This window comes from Polyodon spathula, chromosome 5 (assembly GCF_017654505.1).
Source record: "Polyodon spathula isolate WHYD16114869_AA chromosome 5, ASM1765450v1, whole genome shotgun sequence".
NCBI lineage: Eukaryota > Metazoa > Chordata > Actinopteri > Acipenseriformes > Polyodontidae > Polyodon > Polyodon spathula.
The window spans coordinates 71,079,832-71,103,172 of NC_054538.1; the positions used below are offsets into that span (position 1 = coordinate 71,079,832).

A 23,341-nucleotide genomic window follows, 5' to 3' on the forward strand; every position below is an offset into this window, starting at 1 on the left:
TAACAAAGCCAGGAGCCCTGTGAACAAGTTACTGAACAAACAGCACGGTCACCATTAATACATGTAGGCTACTAGATATTTTTAAATAACTACATTTAAAAAAAAAAAAAAATTCTCAATTTATACATTTTAGGACCTAACGGTAACTTAAATACTAAAACTTGCACAAATACACAAACCTGCACTCAAATCTTAATTAAAAAAATAAAAAGCTACAGGTCATTGCATTCTTTAACATGTTTTACACCAGTTCACAAACCATGTGCGATGTTACATACAAGGTACCTGAAATGAAGAACAGCTCCATGTAAGTAGAAGCTTATTATTTGTTTTGTATTGAGCTATTACTTACGTTATTAGAAATACCCACAATGCAACGTTGTCCACTGCTAGGATACTGCAATTCTGAGTAAACTGTATTAGCAAAATCTAGCACTTCAAAAAAAATCACAAAAAAAAAAAAAGAAAAAGAAAAACTTTAAATGTTTTTATTTTAAAGTATCCATTTTCTATAGGCCAAATAAAAAATTAACATATGTGTGGTTCGGGTTATGCGCTGAAAAACAAAAATAGGGTAGGTAGGTACATTTTTTTTTTTATTTTACACACAGTGTCAGCATGGTAAAAGTGGCAAGTGATAGTTTACAGTACAATGTTAATAGGTATCCCTGTTGCACTTTCATTAGGTTACACTGTTATCTTGCTTCATTCTCCCACCATCTCCCCTTTCTCCACCTCACAGCTGGCTCAGTCTCATTTTGAGGGTCCATCTTCATTAACACACTTTCCGCCTGTCTTGTTTTATGTTATAGGCAGATAGCTGTAAGGAATGAAACCACTGGGACTAAACTACAGCAGCATCATTACTGCGACACTTAATGACTGTCAGTAAACTGTTTTCTACACTGTTAAATAATTTTTTGCTATAAAACGTCTGCTGTAAATAAAGTAATTTTTTTTTTTTAGTAGAGGAAAAAAAAAGAAAAAGAGATGACCATCTATTAAAAATAACACATCTGCAATAACCGTAATCTTGATGGAATGCAGAAAACAACTTAAAACAGATGTGGTAATGAATGAACAAAGTTAATTGAAGCAAGTCAGAGTTTTAGCTTTGTGCTTTTTCAAATTAACATATTAAACTGCATGAATTTCACTTTGCATGTCAGGCTTAACATCAGTACCAGTTTTCTGTTACTAACACCCGACTATTAATATTATTATGGTGCTTGTGTTTAGACACTAAAAAGCTTTTGTTTAAAGAGTGCATACTTGTTTATCTTATACAAACATGTTTTGCAATGATGTATTTGCAAGTAATATTAAAATATCTCAAATTGTCATATTTCAATTTTGACAAACGAAAAAAGTTGGATTAACCGGGTCAAAGTGAACTAGTATTCATATACAGTAAAACATTACAAACCTGAACGTTAGTAAATTGATGCCTCTGTGATTTCCCAGCACTATACCGGCACTGCAGAACACTAACAGGCAGAGCGGTATTGAAGCATTCTGCAAAATAAGTCCGCTGCAGGCAGAACTAACTTTGTTGTTGGTATTTAATAAATTGTTCCTGTTTTCGAAGACGCTGCTCCTCTAGACGTTTGGATTGCAATGTTTTACTGTGTTATATATTTAATATGTATCTTTGTAAATAGCCCCAACATTTAATCTTAACCTTGTGGGATAAAACATTACAAAAGAAACATTTTCAAGAACAATGTCTACATATAGGCGTGTTAGCGATATGAGTGAGTTTCTGAACATTTGCTCACGGTGATTTAATTTCCTGCAAAGGGTGAAAGTGCTACTGTATGACATTTATGTAAGTTTCAGTAGTTGGACATGTACAAAAGTAGCTGACAGCAGTTACATGGATGTTAAAATGGTGATATTAGAATTGGATTGTTAGGGAACTTGCAAATACATTACCTACCTGCTTGAAAAAAGCAAACCGTTATTTGGGTAGAAAAATGATTATTTGCATGTAAATCACATTATGTGAAAATTGGAACTAAGTTTTAGTTTACCAATGATCAGTACAATAATTATAATAGTAGAAGTTACTAAATGTTAATGCCGGATGTACCCACATGAAACTATTTGGAAAACAATCCGACTATTCACTCCTAACTGGTCTGCAAAAAATGTTTAAGCATTTAAAAAAAAAAAGTTATTTTACATACACTAAATGTCTGGTACAATGTTTAAAAAGGTTTGGGATTAGGCAATGATTATTTAAAACTGGAAGACATTCTATCCACAAAATAGAAAAAGCTTGACATCAACCTTGCAGGACATTTCTCAAATTGACACACTAGCCTTTGACACAGCAGTCAGTCACAATGCAATATAGCAAAGGAACTCTTTCAGTTCTTTCAAATAAGATAAGTCCTCAAAATGACCACAATATAGCCTAAACACTAATAGGATACGTCCTTTATATTACAGCCTAGTAAAAACAGGTGTGTGGTGTCTTTGTAAACACTGAAATTATATTAACTTTTGCTTTGTATTATAAGACTTCACAATTATTTTCCGCAAATCGAGAGATCTTGCTGGGAACGCAGGATCGATACAGGTGGCAGTGCCTGTTGTGTGCTGTTTTTCATCAAGTTGTCGGGTAGTGTTTAGTTTGCCAGTTTTGGAAGGAAAAAAAACAAGGTCAGCTATTACTCATTTTTACTTAGTTTATTTTAAAGATGTCTGGTCAGGCCCTTCTCATTTTGTTAAACAGCATGAGATGGGCCTCACCAGTCGGTAAAGCCCACTTCATCAGGGTTCTTTTGGTGCCGATTTGTTCATTTTAGCATTTACAGACCAATGTTTACTTCAGCTGGAAGGCTACTTAAAAGTTGAGTAGGTAATCCATTATTAAAAATTAAAAAATTACAGTTTATAAATCGAGTTTATTCATCCTTGACCATGACACGCTTGAGTGACTATGACTGAAGCACATGCACTTAATCACCTAATTAGTGAGACAGTTGACTGGACACTGGATATGGAGTGACTTCAGCTGTTGAACTGCAAGCTTGAATAAAAGCAATAAAGAAAATCACAGAAAAAAAACAAAAAAACAAAACAATATGCCACGTTTGTCAAAAGAGCAGCGCCTTCGTGCAACTGGCATGTTGGAGGCTGGACTACGGCTCTCCGTCTTGGGTGCTCACAGCCAGTAATTTCAAACCTGGCGAGACGGTATAACCAGACACACTCTGTCAATGACAGGCCACAAACTGGGAGACCAAGAGTCACAACACCTGCCCAAGATCAACAGATCATTTTGCAGCATCTTTGTGATGTCAATTGTTAATCAGCACAATAAAAAGTAACTGCACCTGCTCTAAAGCAGAGTTCCAAATCTAAATCTAAGTGAAATCTAAGTGATATGTTTCTTTTGATACTTAAATCTAAGTGATAAGTTTCTTTTGATGCTCTCTCTCTCTCTTTCTTTCTCTCTCTCTCTCTCTCTCTCTCTCTCTCTCTCTCTCTATATATATATATATGTGTGTGTGTGTGTGTGTATGTGTGCAACATTTGTGGATGCCATGGATTGTATTTAATTAAAAAATAAATAAAATAATAAAAAAATCATATAAGGGAGGGGTTTTTTGGCAATGCGCACATCCTGTACAAATGTTAGTTTCACATGCACAAGATCTACATTTCAAAATTAATGACTATTTTTTTAAAATGAATATAAAACATAAACCAATACCAAAAAGGTATACAAAACAGACTGGGAACTTTTAAGTTTTTTGGGAACATTTAGTTTGTATGCCTCCAAATTGATTCTCATTTAAAATATTAATGTTTTAGAAAGAATGGTAATAATAATAATATAAAAATCCCAGTAAGTTGGAAGCTATGCACAACCAGATGCACCATGTAATTCACACTGACAGGGCTGTAAAGTTTGCACTCGGTTTGCATTGCAGAATACCAGCAAGGTAATGGGGGGCAGTGTCTTATTTAATTTTTAATAATCCTGCTACGATTCCCATTATCCAAGCTACAATCCATCTCTTTACATTTCAACCTTTAACATGAGGTTTATTCCAAGTGACGCCATCTGTCTTGTAAAATTACAGAAGCTTAGTAGACCATGGCAAAGCAAGAATTTGAACCCGAAGTGCCCTCAGAAAATCATCGACACACTATTACAGCTTCACTACCTGTCGTTGATACCAAATTTGAGCAGCTGCAATATTAAAATCTGCTACACACCAGACATGATGCAATTTTTCATCGGGCGACAAGACACGTTCACAGTGACATGACCATACACACCTGAAGCGATACAGACGTGATGCGGCAGACTTCTCTGATGGTACTTCAAGTCTGTTTCAATGCTCTCTAGTGCACTGGGGTTTGAAACCTGTCCTCTAAATCAGGGTTTCCCAATCCTGGTCCTGGGGGACCCCTGTGTCTGCTAGTTTTCATTCCAACAGAGTTCTCAATTACTTAATCAAAGCTTAATTGAACTAATGCGCGTAACTAGACCCTTTTAATTGTTCTCAGCCCCTAAAAAGTTTTAGATTTCAAGTTATTTATAAAATTGTATAGTTAACTTCAAATCTCCAACTGTTTAAAAGCTGAAAACAATTAAAAATGTATAATTAAGCTAATGAATAGTTCAATTAAGGAATTGAAAACACAGCTGGAATGAATACCAGCAGACACAGATGTCCCCTACAGCCAGGACTGGGAAAGCCTGCTCTAAATCACTGCAGGAAGAGCGAGACAAAAACCATAACAAGAAGTACTCTGGCTTTTTGGTTCCGTAGCACATCATGGATCGTTATTGCTGTGTTACCTGCTTGACAATGTGGGCAATAATCCTTACACTATCAGTGCACTAGAGCAGACATTTTGAAAAGAGCTTTGAAACAGACTTTACAGTTATAAGTGTAAAAAGTTGTCAGGATGTTAACAATTAAAATAAAACTCACAGGTACATTATTTAAACAGTTGTAGCAACACGTGGGGACGTATAATGCCATATTTTTCGGAACCCCGCTACTTATTCTTTACGGCTAGTGTACAGTGTATTACATCTTATAGCTAATGGACAGAAAACTCTAAGCTTAAAGCAAATCAGCTATCCGATCGCCAAACACGAAGATAACAAAAGTGTAAAAGGATCAACAAAAAATATACGTGCTTTGCAAAGGGCTTCGTTATTTATGTATTGCAAAGGACTGCATTATTTCTATTTGCAGTAGCTTCAGTATTTTTTTTTTTATAACGTTGCTTATAAAATAACCAAAGTATAGCGCATTTCAAGAGTCAAAAACTTGAATCATTGAATAACATAGTGTCATAACATTGAATTAAGAGGCATCTAAACCCCTCCTACTGCAGGCTTATGTTTTCATATTTGGCCAAAGAACCTTTCCATGGCTACTTCCGGCAGCCGTCAGATAATAAAGGATTGCTTGGTGGTTCGGCCTTTACAAATAGTAGAAAATTGCGTGAGGTTACGTCACAAACTGGATTTTCAGTGCTGTAAGCACACTTTCTGTAACATAGTCAGAGTCTTTATATTAATGACCACCAGCACCAGCACCATCTAGAGCAGTGCATTGCCAGAACAAGAGGAAGATCATTAGAAGGTGCTGGCTCTTACGTCATTCAGCCTAGGCTACATATATCTATGGCAGGCAACTAAAACTGAAGAGCAGCGCCTGAACTCCGGTGAAAGCACTGCGTATCTTCAGCTAGGACTTGCTATAAACCTTAACTTCTGTTATAAATTAGCCTCACAGAGGTGGTGTTTCAAACAAAGCATTAGGACAACGGCTACAGAAAGGTATCCTCTGGTCTAGTGGAAACCTGGCTTACTTCAAAAGGGCAGGAATGTTCCCATTACAGTGATACAGTGTTACAGGATGTTCTGTGACAAAAGGAAGAGAGGCTGCATTCTACAAAAGGCCAAACATTGATTTGAAAGATGTCTTCTTGAGTGGAGAAAAAAATCTGCTTTTTGATCTAGTAATAATAAAAGTTCAAATTCTAGAGGATATGCAACAGACCTCAGGATAGCAATGATAGCACATTATTGTATGAGGGAAGAAAGGTATGTGAGAACTAGGTTGTGATTATGGGCAAAGCCAGTTGAACTCCAAGTCTAGATGGTATTTACCCCAGAGTGCTGAAGCACACCGTGGCAGGGCTAGGTCTCGCCACGGGTAAATAATGTTTTTGTTGGTTTGTAAATAAATTGTGTTTCATGTGAGTTTGTACCAGTAAGGTTAGAATTTCCTCCCTGCCTAATTGAAATCCATGTGCAGCAGGTGGCCAGGTGTTGAATAACTGATTATGAATTAACCTTGGCCACATGCCTGTAAAAAGGGTCTGAAAACCTAGTCCTTTGTTGTTGTTCATATGCCAGCCTGAAGCCATGACTGTGTGTAAACCCAGGGTGAGTGAGCCAAATATGCGTGATCACCAGGTGTGTATACCGGGGTCATTGAAACCGAGGACCACCACGTAACCGGGATACCTGGGATTCAGCAGGGATTCATTTAGGGGTTTTAATCCCATCAAAAATGTATTTAGAGTAGTGTTATGGCGAAGGTTCCTGAAGCGCTCAGTCAGTGTTCGGACAGCTTGTGGTAACGGTTTTTTCAGCTGTTTTGTTCTTGCATTTTATGTATTAATTATTTTCATGTACACTTGGGTGTTTGTCCTCCCACACTAGAGCCACCACTGCTGGTACCCTAGTGGCGGCCACCTACCATGACAACCCCTGCTGTCAATAAAGCCTGGACATGTGTTCTAGCACTGCAACAGGCAACGCCACTACAGTATCATTACAATCAAATCATGAAATCACTCAGTACAGGGTGAGAAGTTTAAATTGATTCATTTAGTCATTTCAGTACAAAAATATGTCACTAATGCGACAGTATCCAATCATGTCTTTTTCATGTCAGTGAAAATTATAGGTTGTGGTAACAGTTGCTTCCATGACCCACTTCATTTGTTTGAACTTTGCATATAAAAAGGTCAAGCCTTTAATAGAAACAGAGTGATTTGCATTTCTTAACAGCACCCAGTAAATGCAGTCAGTTATTATACAGTGTTGTAGTGTTATCATTCATTCCTGTAAAACTGTGGGGCTCTGAAGCCTGACAAGACTACAAGTATAAAGCTCAAGATAATTTATTTTGAACTGTAACCTTTTGCTGCAGCTTATTTGACTCCATATAATCTTCCAGAAAGGAACTTGCACATAATGTTTTTTTTTTTTTTTTTTTTTTTTTTTTTTTTAACTGTTTTGTAACATATACTTAACTTATTTTCAAAGACATCACCTTGGAAAGGCCATAACTATAATAATATTAATCATCATTCAAACAACTGGCACCGTTAAGATATGGTGCATCCAACAAAGCCATCAACACACTGAAAACGTGACTAACGAATACAAATGTACTCACTGGTGTAAACACAGTAAATTGAAGAGCACTGTTAGAAAAAGCACTCATCACGCAACGTGACAATCACTAATAGTTGAGTTAATTAGGTGTTTCCTGGCTTGCTATTAAATGGCAAACAACTGATTTTTGTTTTTTTTTCTGAAGCCACATAAGAATATTTGCCTGAGCGAACTACATACTTGACCTCTCTTTCTATCTTGCACAGATGTACGGAGGGGGGGGGGACAAAAGTATCAGACAAAGCAATGGAATTGGGAAGGTAGCAACAATAGACAATTACACATGTTATCTGCATACCACACAAGCCTGGATCCTATGCAAAAGGACAAAAAGGCTATAATAAATCATCATGTTGTAGATAGTGTAGCAGGTTTAACTACCCTCACAATCTTTTCAAAAGCTATTATCTACAAAAATAGCTTTAAGAAAAATGTGTGATTCCGGTTCCATGACCCTTACCAAAAAACAAAAAAAAAGTGTAGGTAGGTAAAAAAGTTTTTATTCTATAAAATGGTTTTGATCCAGTTTCAGGTCAAGAGTCTTCTTTCATGCTTTATACATGTATATGGCTTTTGAGGACTGTATAGCACAATAGTAAACTCACACTACAGTACTTTTACAGTTCATGGTTTTTCTCATTGGCTGTGAGCACAGGAAGACTATTTGGCATGTTAGGGCAAAGACATTTTTGTTTTTCACTTTATGTATTAATTTCCCTTGCAAAAGGTATAAATTCACAGGTTCCTGTATGTTTGCTAACTAGAACCACACATTCTTCTCTATAAGGCCTAAGCAAAGACTAACACTTCTTGTCTTGCTCTAAACTAAACGATTGCCCAAACCTGCCAACATTACTGAATCATACACAGAAGAATAACAAGTGAAAAGCTTGAGGCAAGAAAGGCACTGTACTTTACCTCACTATTCTTAGTATCTTTCTGTTATCCATTCTGTAGATTTTTAAAAAGTAGAAATATCGAGAGGAAAATCTCTCCATTATTGTTCTGAGCAGTTACTGAATGGCAAATGTGTTTTCCCAAGCTACTTTATTGCAAATCCCTGACCACATGACTAAAGCAAAAGATTTCATTTTAAAATAAATATTAAAAAAAGACATTAAGCTGCATCTGTTTGATGCCACTATAAAATAATAGAGTATCAGGATTTACAGTACTTGAGAAAGCTTTATTTATCCAAACACCACAACCATAACATTTAATGAAATCTGGAATGCATGCAGAGCAACATAGATAGAAAATGAATTCAACTTTGTTACTGTTGCAGTGCGAGTCACATGGGGAAGATGCAATCTACATATCTGATGACCTCCTTTTTTTGTTCTTTAGCCAAGGTGCAAAGGTTGAGAGATCCACAGCATGCATTGGCTCATAGCATGGAAACTTGCATGCACTCCAATAAAATGTGTAATTACAATCCACGTGGAAACACTAATGTAGAGAGGAAGAGCTGACAATTCTTGGAACACTTACCACAAAGGCTAGGAAATAAATTCCCTTTTAATTTTGAAATTACTTGCAAGAAACTGTTAACGGTTTAAAAAAAAAAAAAAAAAAAAAAAACATGTTCTCTATCCAGTTTGAAATGCCCAATTTGAATATTGCTTAATGTAGAAAAACCAACTTACTGATCAATAGGCTACCTTTGTGAGATAATCTGCACAAGAAATATATCTTAATTCATTTGTCCATGAATGTGATACCAGTCTTGACAGTCTCCACAATGAAACTCATTATTAGGGGTAAAATGAAGAACAGCTAGAAATGCATGATTTTTTTGTCAATTAAAGCTCCTACAACAAAGTGTATATGCTCAGGGAAAATGCACCCAATAAATTCCCTAGGTGTGTATGTTATTCCCTGCAGTGTAACAAATAAGCAATTCACAGTCTGTGTGCGGCAGTGGACAAAGAAAAAGAAAGAGCAATGTTACATGGAGAAAACTTGAACATCCCACCTTGCCTTTCAATTGGTAGTAATAATTGGTATTGCAATGTGCACACGTCTGAGGAACGAACATCTTTAATCTCAAAAAGCTTACTCAAAAAAATGTAATGTAAAAGTTGTAAATAAACTAGAAGGCGATCAAGATGAAAATCCTTTGGTCAGTACTCTAATGAATGCATGAGCTGAAACATCTGTCTACCTGACTTAGCTAAGTTTTACCCCAAGATATTTAGTGCGAAAAAGATTTGAGAGGTAAAACTGGCTACATACTGTATAAACCACACCCCAGCATAGTTTGTTTTATTTTAGTCCAGGGGTACAAAAACAAGACTGGGTCAAAATAGCAAAATAAATACTTTTTTTTTTTTTTTTTTAAAAGAGCAGTTAAAAGGGACAAAAATGGAGAAAAAAAAAAAAACAAACATTTAAAATAAGATTAATGTGAGTTTACCTGGACTGTAGAACTGATCTCAGCTGCAAATCCGCCTGTTACTGGAGCTTCATGGCTGACCAAAAGTCTCCCAGTCTTAGCAACTGACTGCAAAAAACAAAGAATTGCAGATTTTACAAGGAACAGTGTCTACATCATTGATGATGATTACAGCATGATTTACTCATAGTGGAGTGGAGTACTGTTTTGGTCATTTTCAATATGTTTTTTTTTTTTTTTTTTGTCTCCATTTAGTGTCACATACCACACACGCTGCTGGAAATAGTTTTCTAATTAACTAGACTTTGACCACAAGCCTGGATATTGGCACCTGCACCTTACAGCCAGATGGCTGCCTGGTAGTGAAGGAGATGTTATATTTTCAACATACTGCATCAGCCGGCTATGTGATCGGGGTTCTGGTGGTTAATGAAGAGACAGGCAACAGGGTACGCAAATTTAGTTCTTTTTCTTAATGGGTTTCACGTTTTTTTCTTAAAAGACTTTCTTTCTCGATCTCTGTCATTCAGCACTCTCCTCTCCACTCTTCTCTATTGGCGTGCAGCATTCTTTTTGATGGACGTTGACTCTGCCCACTCATCACACATTGGCCCACCGTTATTCCCTCACATTGTCTCACACACACACACACAAAACTGACAGGCAGGCAGGTAGCTCAAGGATAGGGAGAGTGATTAGCCGGCAAAAAACATTCACACTCGCTCACACAGCAGAGCATAACACAGGAGACATTATGGGTACAGGTCAAAGTCCCATCCCACTCTAGAGATGACCCCCATGGATAAATATCACACCCTGGTTTGGCAAATTCACAGATTAATAGAGAGTGAAGTTTAAGAAGTATTAGCTATGGCTACATTTCACTTTGCCTGACCTCAGTACACTATTGAGACCGTGGCGGTGAAAGCTTTATCATATATATTTCTTTCGTGCTCCTTACCTGCAATCAATTTTGGCACAGAAAATTACTGAATAGCTTAAGTCAGTGGTCAAATTGGGGAGTGCCATCAGATGTTGCCACTGAAGACTGAAATTATGGAGTTGTTAACTCAAATAGTTTATGAGCAGTTGTAGGGGGCTGATTTGAAAAATGGAGATGCTATACTACTACATACCTGAGTAACAACAGGGAATTTAATTGGCTGAAACATTATCACATGACCAATACTCAGTTTCCCCACTACAGTATATCCCTCAATTACAGTCCATAATTATACAACTGCATTAGCAGGCAGACAGATGTGCAGCTGCTCCAGGTCAACCACTTTCTCCAGATGTCCCTAGTAAAAGCATCTGAGAGAGGTCTTGGCCTGACTATAAGGGAGTCAGGAAGAAACTACATTGCCCAGAAGACCACAGGGTTTGGCTTGCTGGTCCATTTAACTGATTTATTGCTGACAGATGGGCTTAAATCAAGTAATTAAGAGCCTTTTATAAGGGACAGGTTCACCCCATCTCTGATGTGCGTGCGTGCGTACAGGGTTGGAGAGAGAAGCTAGACAGCAAACGCATTATTGAAGAACTTCAGTTTAACATTTGTTTTTGTTACAGGTAAATGGCTAGCCATCCCGTGGTTAGACAGTGCCACCTGACAAAGGATAAGTTAGTGTTAGTTAGGCTTTTGTTGTTTGTTTGTTTTGTTATAGGGGAGTCATATTACACATATATAAATCATATATATATATATATATATATATATATATATATATATATATATATATATATATATATATATATATATATATATATATACACACACACACACACACACAAGCATTCATTCTCACAATATAACTATGTATTCATTCTTCTGTAGAGGCAGTCCAGGTGTTATTTGTGTGAAGTTCATTTAACCTGCCACCATGATCTAGATCAGGGGTGTCAAACTCCAGTCCTCGAGGGCCGCATGGTCTTCTGGTTTTCATTCCAACTGAAGCTCTCAATTATCATAATTGATCTAATTATTTGTTGAAATTGACATATTTCATATTTTGAGGTCTTTTACAGTTGATGGTTTTAAAAATGCACTTGATTCAAGGTACACTATGTATAAAAAATTAAAGCCTGAAGAGAAGTGATAAATGTGTCCAGTTAATGAAATAATTAGACCAATTAAGTATTACAGCATATTATAATCTCATCAAATCCTGTACCTGTCCAACTAAATGATCTCACAAAGCATAATTTGTGCAGCATTGTCAGACCATCGCAAAAACCGGAGGATACAAGTAAAAATGTCTGCGACAGAGACACTCTGTGACACACTGCTTGGCCAACAGAAATACTGCAAAATGCAAAAATACAAAATTACAATAACTTAAAAATTACGTCCTTTTTGTGGCAAGCACTTTTCAATGTGTTGATACCAGTGCATCTTGACACTGCAATGTCGAGGTAGTATCAACTTCTGCAAACTCTTGGAAATGGATTGGATTATGTAGCAAGGGTTGCAGAAGAGGAAGGTATAGTGAATGGATGTTTAGCAGGACGCTACATTAACTGTAAAATCAAAAAATAAAGGAGAGAATGGTAAGGGTACGGAATGGGCTACCTAGTCATGCTGTTGAGGCAGAAACACTTGGATCCTTTAAGACTGAACTTGACTGAATGGCCTCCTCTCGTTGAATAATATGGACAAATACTTTACTGTTGACATACAGAAAGATGCCTCCATATACCTTCAAATTATGATTCACTTGTTTCGATGCAATTGAACGATCAGTTCTCTGGATACAGTGTGTAAAAATGCAAGTCAAAGAATGACATACACTTCATTTACACCCATATTCTGACAAAATCTGATAACATCCTTACATAAAATAAAAAATAATAATTTAATAAGTTTCAACACAATTTGATAAGAGGTTCTTAAGATATATGTATGTTCAAAGTGATGGAAGTACATATAATGGCTGGCTCCGTATATCAATAAAAAAAACAAAACAAACAAACAATAACAAATAAATAAAAAGGAAAACAAAAGGACCATCTTTCCACATGCTCTGTTTGACATGATCTCGATTAGAGAACTGTAATAAGCAAAAGATGACATTTTTCTTGGATCAAACCACTGAGGCACGACAATTCCAGTCAGTATCATCTTTCCGTGCAAAAGGTCAAACTAATTTTAGCAGAAGTTGTCAACCTTTGCTTGACGATGACATTAAAGAGTGCAGCCGATTGTGTGTTCTTTTTGTTAATAGAAATCTAATTAACTGCAGTATTGTTTTCACATCCTTTCCAACACATGTTCACATTTGAGTCATAATGAATTGTAAAAAGTAGCAACTTCAATATTTAAAGAGGACATTGGACGCAAGTCATAAATATAAAAAAGGTCACCCTATGAAATGGAAAGCATATTACAGGTAAGATGAGGAAGCTCAGTGCCAAACAAGTATATGAGAAATGATGATACCTTTCCCTCGACGCAAGTCAATTTATAAAATGTTCTTTACTGGGGGGGAGACGGAACATCAGTTAAGATAATGAATTCCAAGCGTGTCCTGAACGGAAGCATTGTTAAGACTGTGTGTCTAAAAAACTTACATCCACATGATAATTAAGGAATACAACCTTTTACCTTTGGATTTACTGCAAGCCTACATTTCAAAATCAAGAAACCACCCACTGCAGACTGCTGCCTGAAGCATGAGGCTTTCTGCTGGGTGCAATCAGCACTTCACATGAAAGCAAGCACCTAGCCAAATGAGCTCCTCCTGAAAATAACAGTGACTGTGCAATCCACAAGATAGCAAATTCTTAAAAAAATAAAAATAAATAAATAATGCAAAAATCAGAAACGTAGAGAATAGTAACATAATTAAACTGTGACTCAGTTTGTCTGTTTTTATGGGTGGTTAGTGACTTTTCTTCTTTTCTGTGTTCTACATGTTTCCCTGATTTTTTTTTTTTTGAAAAAAAGTTATTCAAGTTTATTTATTTATTTTTCTAATTGGTGGGTGCACTGCAGCAGGATTGGGATTTGAACTGAATATAGTTTGGATGCTCCAGAATGACAAAGCACAACAAGTGAACAGCAAGCTTGTTGATTTATTAGCTGATCAATAAGGAAGCAAAATACATTTACAACCTCACTCTGGTTGCCTCTCATTCAAAAGAGGACTCATCTTGAAATACTGCAACCCAGTGCTTAGTATACTACAAAATCTTGAAAAAAGCACATCCACAGACAACATATGCAATGATCTTTTTAACTTTAAAAAAGCAAATTAAAATGTATGACATACATTTGTTAGTTAAAAATAAATATAAAGGACTGCCAAGGCAAGAAGGAGAACAACCGAACGTTGCAGTGAAGAACAGTAATTTACTAAATGAGGCACCAAAATGGACAAACCAAAACAAAAGTATACACAGCAAAATAAACTAAAAACATGAACAGGGTACCTACAATGCTCTACTGACCGGTAATGCAATAGCGGAACACCCTTCTCTTAGTTCAGAGCTAATAAGAGTCTCTCTTAACTCCCCAGGAGGTACTTCTAGGAGGCTACCCAGCTAGGCTCCTCCCCCCCTGGAACAATCTAAACTAATAAATGTAATAAACAACTGATAGTTTTCATTTTACTTTGTATATTGCATTTTACAAACAAACATATAAAAAAGTTGTTTATTCCATACAAAATTATAAAAAAAAAAAAAAAAAAAAAAAAAAACACATTTTCCCTTTCTATTTTCCAAGGTCAAAACCTCCCCCTCTACTTCTGAAAGTGTGCTTGCCCGGCCCTTTAATACCTGGGACTCCCGGTCGTGCCCTACCCATGCCCGCATGCACAACCCCCCCCTTGCAACTTTACAGGTAAATAAATACATTTTTACTTTTAGCTTTACCTCGCTAAACTTATACATTTTCCCTGTTTTTTTAAACAATATGCCTTTTTGTTTACAAGTACAACGATAATTTTTTAATACCAAAATAATAACGTTTTCTTTTTGGTTTATTTTTATTTTTCAGCTCTACACCAGGACGTCTCCCATCTCCCACCACTATAGTTCCACACTCATTGTGTTCTTTTAATTTTTATTTTATAATTTGATTATTTAGTGTAAGCATCATTGTCAGCAAGTATGCATCTAGATATGTAAACAAACATTTACACAGCACTTTAAATGACATGTTTCAATTTTCTATTTAGAACAATCTTTATAGTCTTTACAAGGGTTTTCATAGGGGGTATTTTATGGGTGATGAGCTCCATCACATATACACTGCTGTGCAAAAGTATTAAACATGTTGCATTGTTTTACTATAAGGAGAAAGAGGAGCATGCCTGTTTAGTTCACTTGGTGTCAATACAGCAAAACTGGTCATCAAAATAACGCAGAGAAGGCAAACTGTGGAAGACTATACTACATATATAATATATATGACTAGTATAAAATTGAACAATGCCAAATCAAGTATTATTAATTATGGAAATCACATTATTCGGTTTTGATTTTGCTGGTTTTTAAACTGTATGTCATTATTTTAGTGACAGATTGCATTACTTTTATACTACAGAAAATGCGGCATTTGAAATTCTCTCACTTGAAGCTATAATGATCCTAAGATGTAAAGATTGTATCTGAATAAAAATTATTTAAAAAAAAGATAAACTTTTTTTTCATGCTGATAAACATACTTAGGCAGAGATCAAAACTAATGCCGTGCATTTTATTGTGTACAGTAGGGAGTCCATTTCCTGAGTGATAGAATCAGTGGGTGTGAAACTGAAAAAAGCAGCAAGCACAAGTACCAGGAGGCATACTGGAGGAGACTGTACTCATTTCAACTCCAGGGGTAGCAGTTATAAACCTCTTAAATGCTTAATATGCAATTATTTAACTTGGATCTTTTTAATTGATAGGCTACTGGTTTTATACACCTTTAAACATGAATGTTGGCTCTGCAGTAATTCGATCAAGACAGGAAGACTTTGTGTGACACGTACAAAGGTAAATTACGGCTGCAAGTGGCAGCAGAACTAAGCTGTATTATTTTGAAATGTTCATTACTGCTCATCACACAGTGCACACTTTTGATAGTGGAGATAATAAACATACCCTATTCATCACAGAGATGATCTGTTTAACAGTGGGTTACTCCACTTCAAGTTATAAGGCCTCCAGGCAATGAAGAAAACAAATCTATCATCAGTTCAACACTCAACTTGTGCTACACAGGTTGAAGTGTAAACACTCCAGTCCAGCTACAAATACAACAGAGGCAACACAAAAAAAAAAGTGCCTATTCCTAATAGACTTTGCAAGTCTATTCACGGCGATTATGGACTGTGCCATAATTCAGATGCACAGCAACTAGAGATGTCTGTATTACAAAGTATTTGGATCTAAAAATAACTATGTGATTTCAGAGGGAAAAAAACTACAACAATCGAGCATATAGATTCGTACCGTGCGTAATAATGCCACCTCAGAAAGAAGTCCAGAAAAAATAAATAAAAAAATGTATAAAGCCTTGCACATTCTGTAAAAAAAAAAAAAAAAAAAGCAAAACGTAATCATTTTTTTTCAGGTCAGTAATTTAGAAAGGTTAATGATATATACTTACTCAAAATCTTTAGGGTTAGGATCCCAAAGTGATTGTGTCTTTTTTTTTTTTTTTTTAAACTAATTTAACTTTTACAATATTTAGTAAACATAGTGTAGTACTTTGGGAGTTAAAGAAATTGTGAACAGAAAAAAAAGACTAAAACTTAAATGTATTTTATGACTACATTGTGTGCAGCATGAATTACACAATGGTATAAATACATATCTTGGATTGCCTTGCCCATAGACAGTGGCATGGAAACCACAAACCAAAGTGTTGGATTAAATAGCCAATCACTAACCCAATAGTATACAGCAGAAAAGGTTGTTCTTGAATACTTTCCAAAGAACTCATCTAAAAATGGATTGTAGATTGTGTGTTATACAAGGTTAGGTTATTAGTATTCGAGATACTGTTTTTTCATAAGCTTGAGGTGTGCATTACACAAGGAATGTATCCCAAAACACCAACTCACTACCACACTGTAATCCCTATATTAATCCTACTAGTGTTGTTTTGTTTTTTTCCCACCCCATTCAAGACATTCAACTGAAACATTTTGATGGTAATATTTGGATCATAAAGTCATTGATTTAATAGAAGCATTATTTTATAGGTGGGTATGAAAACATCTAAAATTACAGAAAAATATATATTAAAATACAATGAATATATGTTGTAGTTTGCAAAAGATGTATGATGTAATATGGATCCAGCAAAGAAACATTGTAACTACCTCATTCAATTCTTTCAGTTCATAGATCTTCAATGGTTAATGTTACCCCTTTGACTTGTTTTTGTCCATCAAAAGCCACCAGTAGGAAGATGACCAATGGTGGTTGGATTTGACTTTGCTATTCATTGTCAAAGGTTGTCATTATGGTGGCTTATGGCAACCGGGATTAGTCGTTTATGTGGCTGCTGGATTTCAGCTTGCTAAATTTCCCCATACACACCCCATATAATGAATATTGCTTTCTATACACAGGCATGAACCTAACACTGGTGCTGCACATATGCCATATTTAACTGCTCTCCAGAAAGTAAACATCACAATCATAATGGATCGGATGGATCCCAGCTACATTTTCCAATGTTGACAATTCTACAGATGTTTCCCTTTCTTCCTCTGCCTGATCCTTTTTCTGTTTAATGTAGCTGACAAACACTGAGTCTTTAATGTGCTTGCCAACATTTTCATTCCTTGGTTAAGAAACCTTGAAGCCATTCCTTGATGACAGGCCCCGATATATACCCTATTCTATAATCTTTTCTTTGAAAATAATTACTTCCCAAAAATAAAACAAAAGTTCTAGATTTTTTAAATTATTTTTCTAAACAAAAGCAGTTAATGTTATCTGCAACAGAAACACACAAATTGGTACAGGTAGATGTCAGCCATCCACTTCTTTTCACTCTGCAGGCCCGCCATGCAGCCACATCAGAGCTACAGCGAACAACATAGCTCCGGGCAACTTACAGGCAGACTCGCAGGTGCCCGACCAGTCTACATGGGTCGCTGGTGCGCGGTGAGCCAAGGACACCCTGGCCAACCAAGGCCCTCCCCACCTGGACAGCACTCAGCCAACTGTACGCTGCCCCCTGGGAACTCCCATCCACAGTCAGCAGTGGAATAGCCTGGACTCGAATCGGCGACCTCCAGGCTATAGGGCGCATCCTGCACTCCCCGGGGAGTGCCTTTACCGGATGCATCACTTGGGAGCCCAAGGGTCCGTTTGATATTGTCAGGAAATATAAATCTTATGAGGTTTAAAATACGGATGAGCTGGGTAACTGCAATAACGTATTTGATGATTACTTAAGAATACCTAAAAAAAAAAAAAATCTTACAATATCATTTATTCTGTACGCATGTATAAGTGATCAGGATTAGATTGTTTCTGAAACAATTTGATGTGTGTTTGCACTTTAACAGTACCAGTTAAACAGCAGGATCACAAACATTACAATTGCATGGTCATCAAAGGACAGGGAAAGGCAAGTGTCTCTTTGAAATATGCATCAAGACTCATTGTGCTCCATTCTGTAGTGGAAAGAGTGATCTGTAAAACAGCCAAAGTTACTTCAATAAAATTCCATGCATCTTTAAAAAAAATGGAAACAAAAACTGTTGTTGCAGTTATTAGTAATGATGACTACAGCTGTATCTACAGCAGAAAAGAACGAGAGCTTTTTTATGAACAATTTATGGGCCCTCACAGTGCTCTCAGAACTACAAGCAAGCAAACAGATGAATTCCCCTAACAAACACAACCATGATGATTCAGAAGAAACAAATCACCTGATAATTGCAGGGGCTTGAAATCACTTTCCAAAGTGGTACTCACTCAACAATATACTTTAGCCTTTACAATGTGTCACCCCTATTTGAGGGGGTAGGACAAGATGACTCATAATATAGATGTTAAATGCCCTTTGCCTGGCCAGTAAGCAGTCCGATTTACAACTGTATGGGAAGTACACAATTTATAACGCTTGTTACATCTGTGTGTGGCATCATATGTATATGAATTTGCAGTATTTTAAATGTATTCAAAATGTATTGAAAACTAGCAGGACTCACCGGTGAATACGATGAAATGCTAGGACAACGATAACTGTGACACATGACATTGATTAAACTTTGGATTTGCTGCCTTGAGTGTTTTTAATTTACATAATTGTGATGATTTAATGAATGTATGATTTAAAGCTGCACATCTCCTAGTCTGTTCTTAAAAATTGGGTTTCAATATCAGTGAACTTATCCTGGTTGGGCGGGTGGGGGAGTTTAATTAATAAAACATTTTACTGTTTCAAAATATACTGAATAAGTTAGAGATGGAATGGAAAATCAGGCATGTGCTATGACTCTTGTAAGGGATATTTAAATGACAATACTATGAAAATCAATTTGCATTTTTATTAAGGAATTCACACTTGTCACAACTGACCTACCGTTAGGAGATTGCTTGGGAGACAAATAGATAAATTGACTTTCTGATTCCTTTTCCTTCTAAATTGAGGAAACCAATCGCAACAGCTATTAGGCATTTCTTGTAGAAAAAAAAAAAAAAAAAAATATATATATATATATATATATATATATATATATATATATATATATATATACACACACACACACACATTTTGAATACTCTCTTTGCATAAGATGTACTATTGTATTTGTATAGATGTGACCACAAGACCCGCATTTGAAAATTCTGAGGTCTGTGTCCGAGTAATGGTGGATACTTATAGTTTCTGATTCTAAAAAGGAACGTGGCTAGTCTACCAGACCACCTTACAATTATATGTGGCAGCCCTGTCGAACCCACATGTGTCTGTGGAAACACTTCTGATGATTTATATTAGTCTCAATGTCACGGAGTAAAGTACAGCCACATAAACAATCTGTGTCAGTCTACCACATATATGTGTGTGTGTGTGTATTTATAAAAAAATGTCATTAAAAAGATTTATAAATAAGTAAAATCCCCAGCTGGCAATCTAATCCTCCAGCCTTGAGAAGGAAGTCACTGAAGGCCAGTACACTGCCTTTGTTATTGTTTTTAACAATAGAAGCACCAGAAATTCGAACCAGAAGCACCAAACCAGTCAGATAATGAAAGCCAAACTATTGTATAAAACTAAAAGTTTTATTTATGAACATCAAATTACTTTTTTTTTTTTTTTTTCAAAAGGAGCAGTACAAAACAAGAAATACTTTAAATAAAACACAAATAAAACAAACATTTTACTTGTAAGTAGTTTGTAATGGGTCTCTGTAGATAAGACATTGTATAAACATTTTATTTGTTTGTAAAAATAACATCAAAGGTTTTTTTTTTTTTTTTTTTTTTAAATAGTATATAATGAACTACTTCAACACATAAATATAATACAATAAACTAAATTATTTACATAACATATTTATTTAGCCTAAATACCTGGCAGCTTTCTAACCTGTACAGTTCACACACAATACATGCTTCTCCACTTCCCCTGAGCATTTACAGCACACTGCCCTTCTACAACCACCTCAGAGAGCCAGTTTTGTTGTCGTTGCACTTTGCAACCTGGCGCTGTTTCCTCTTGCATGTGGATGCAGTGGCTGCAGCACTGCCCTTTTCTGATCCATACGTGCTTGCCGAAGCTCCATGGCTAACTGCAAGATGGTCCCTCCTGTTGCAGTTTTCTCCAGTACATTCCTTTTACAAAACATATGCATTGATGGCTGCCAGGTCTAAAATGTTATAAAATATAGCCACAGGCCATTGACGAGATCTGCCTTTGACTGAATACTTTTGTGCCGTCTGGTCCAGCACAAACACACCAAAGTTTGTGGCACTGTGGTTTTCCAGGCTTTTTTTATTTTGCCATCAATTCTGATCGTCACTGCTTTATGCATAGAGCTGAGAATGAACCTGCAGTGCTATACACAGGGTCTCAAAGAATGTAGACAGATAGACATCACTTGATCACAGAACTGATTGTATTGAAAAGGACAGGCAGGATTATAGGCTATATTCGATAAATAAATATGTATTGAAATAACCAGTTAAAAATGACCAGTTTTGGTGCGTCTATAATTAGTGCTTATAATTATCAGTTTCTTGCAAATATGCAGCTCAAACGACGTCAGTATATTAAATACATATATTTAGGAAAAGTCTCGAAATGGCATGCGCATTTGAGACCTGCACGAGTCCGATTTTTACAACCTGCTTCCGACCCGAACCCGCAATCCGTTGCAACACCGTCTTCTTACCCGCGACCCGACCCAAACTGACCCGCTTTAATAAGACCTGCAACCCGACAAGAACCCGCAAGTGTTTGTCCTTTACCTACTGCCTGTGTTGACTGACTCACGCTTTCATTCACGCACAGATATCTCTACCATTCTCCACAGACTGAGTTTATACAAGGCTATACATTTTCAAGTGGTCTGAATATATTTTAACATTGTAATATTAACCATCTCTACTGATTTTACTATACAATACCTGTCTATTCCTTTTGTGGAATCAGTTGAAAGGGAGCTATACCTGTGATTTCGCAGAGAGTTTTGCGGCTGTCGTTTACAAAAACACAATGATTGGTTTTACAAGCAACAAATCCAGTCACATGTTCATTATTTTCATTCGCTATGATTCCAAAAGAATTCCACACTTCTTACCTCTTGAACTATTATCTACTACATGATATAACCCTGAGCTATCTTTTGTTTCACCTCGCATTTTTTTATATCGCCAGGCAGATGTAATAAAAACATCTTGCGTGAGAACAACACTGCATAGTCAGCTGACTCCTCCCTAATCGCCGCCTGCCTTTGTGCTGGAAATACCGGTACATTTACCTTCTAATACGTTATTTGTGAAAGGGTTACAGACGAGTACGCTGAAAGGACAGAAAACGTTTTAGGCGATTAAAAATTCATACCCGAATTTATTTATTTTTGTGACCCGCACCCGAGCCGCAAATTGTGAAAAAGTTCATATTCCAACCGGAACCCGACCCGCTGCAGGACTCTAATGCGCATTACATTCTGGAATGCAGAGTCATTTAAATTTTAAAACCCCAAACAGTCAAATTGACCGGCTTTGCACTTCTAGTGTTAATGAACCTGTTGTGCTTATTTATTACTGAAGGACTCTGACAGTTACAGCACCAATCAACCAGTTACATCCAACTAACGTAGCCCTAATAAACCAAACCTTTGTCTGTGCTTATCTGCAGTGACATAGATATACAGTAGTAGAATCTGTACTTCTGTTAACTTTATGCATGTATACCAAACATATCTAGATAACAGCTTTCCCATGTTTTTTTTTTTTTTTTTTTTTTTTAAAGAGTAACAGAATCTGGTTGTGTGCAGAAACCTTACTTTAAATTTTCACATTGTGGAACCTCTGTAGTAAACAGTGACGGTGAGGTGGTAGATATTACTAACTTCCATGGTTTCAGCTCTCCTTTTCTTTTTAAACTTGCTAACTCTGCATTTCAGCTAGTTAACTGTGAAAGCTTAATTATTGGACTGAAAAAAAAAAAGGCTTTTTTTGTTGTTTTAAAGAGATTTTTGTAAGAATGTAGTTTGGCAGCTGTATAAGGACTGTAAAACGCTTTATCACATGTTCTCTGTTTTACAGTATATAAAGTTGAAAGTGTAAGCCAGCTGTATAGTTGGTCCCCTATGCTGCAAAAAATTGTGAACACTTACCTCTCGTTTCAGAATTTAAAGTCTCACTCTGTGATCAAAGTCTTTACATTTCTTGCTGACCAAATTTAAGAAGATTGATAAATTATGATGTTTAACCGACACAATGTCATACTGCTAGTACAGCAAGTCAGATATTTACAAGGCTCCCGAAAGACTAGACCTGTGTGAACAGTATTAAATACAAAAGTTGCATCCATTGGTTTCAGCAATAAAATAGGCAGAATCGGTTCTTAACACAAGTAACGAAACACTGCCTTGGTCTTTTCTTCTTGTGCCATTTTCTTCCTTTGTTTCCAGGCCTTTGTTATTTCTCCGAGCCAGAAATATTACTGTGCAAATACAGGATTTCACCTTGTGACTGGTAGTAAAAAAAAAAAGTTTACAGGCTTTAAAGAAAAGCAATGTCTGCTGCTTAGTATTTAAATTACATTTGCACAAAACATGCCAAAAATCAAAAGAGTAAATGAGAATTAAATATAAAACAGAGAGAATAACATCCCAATATACCTCACAAACAAAAATATTTCCATTTTTCCATTGGCATAATTATACAATTCTGCATTACTAAAAGCAATTTTATTTTTTTCATGGAAATTACATATTAGCTCTATATCCAACATGCAGTAGGACACTAAAAAACATAACCTGCATAGGCTCTAAAATAATAAGGTATGTGGCCAAGATGCACTTTATTGT

At 36.2% G+C, this 23,341-nt stretch overlaps 1 protein-coding gene across 2 annotated transcripts in view; it reads right to left on the bottom strand.

Moving 5' to 3' along the window:
• Positions 1–23,341, bottom strand: part of LOC121316259 (2-oxoisovalerate dehydrogenase subunit beta, mitochondrial-like) — a 107,324-nt gene that overhangs the window by 30,594 nt on the left and 53,389 nt on the right. For both annotated transcript variants that reach the window (XM_041251221.1, XM_041251220.1), the window contains one exon: positions 9,867–9,953. In XM_041251221.1, coding sequence (XP_041107155.1) covers positions 9,867–9,953 — 87 coding nt within the window. The remainder of the gene's footprint in view (positions 1–9,866; positions 9,954–23,341) is intronic.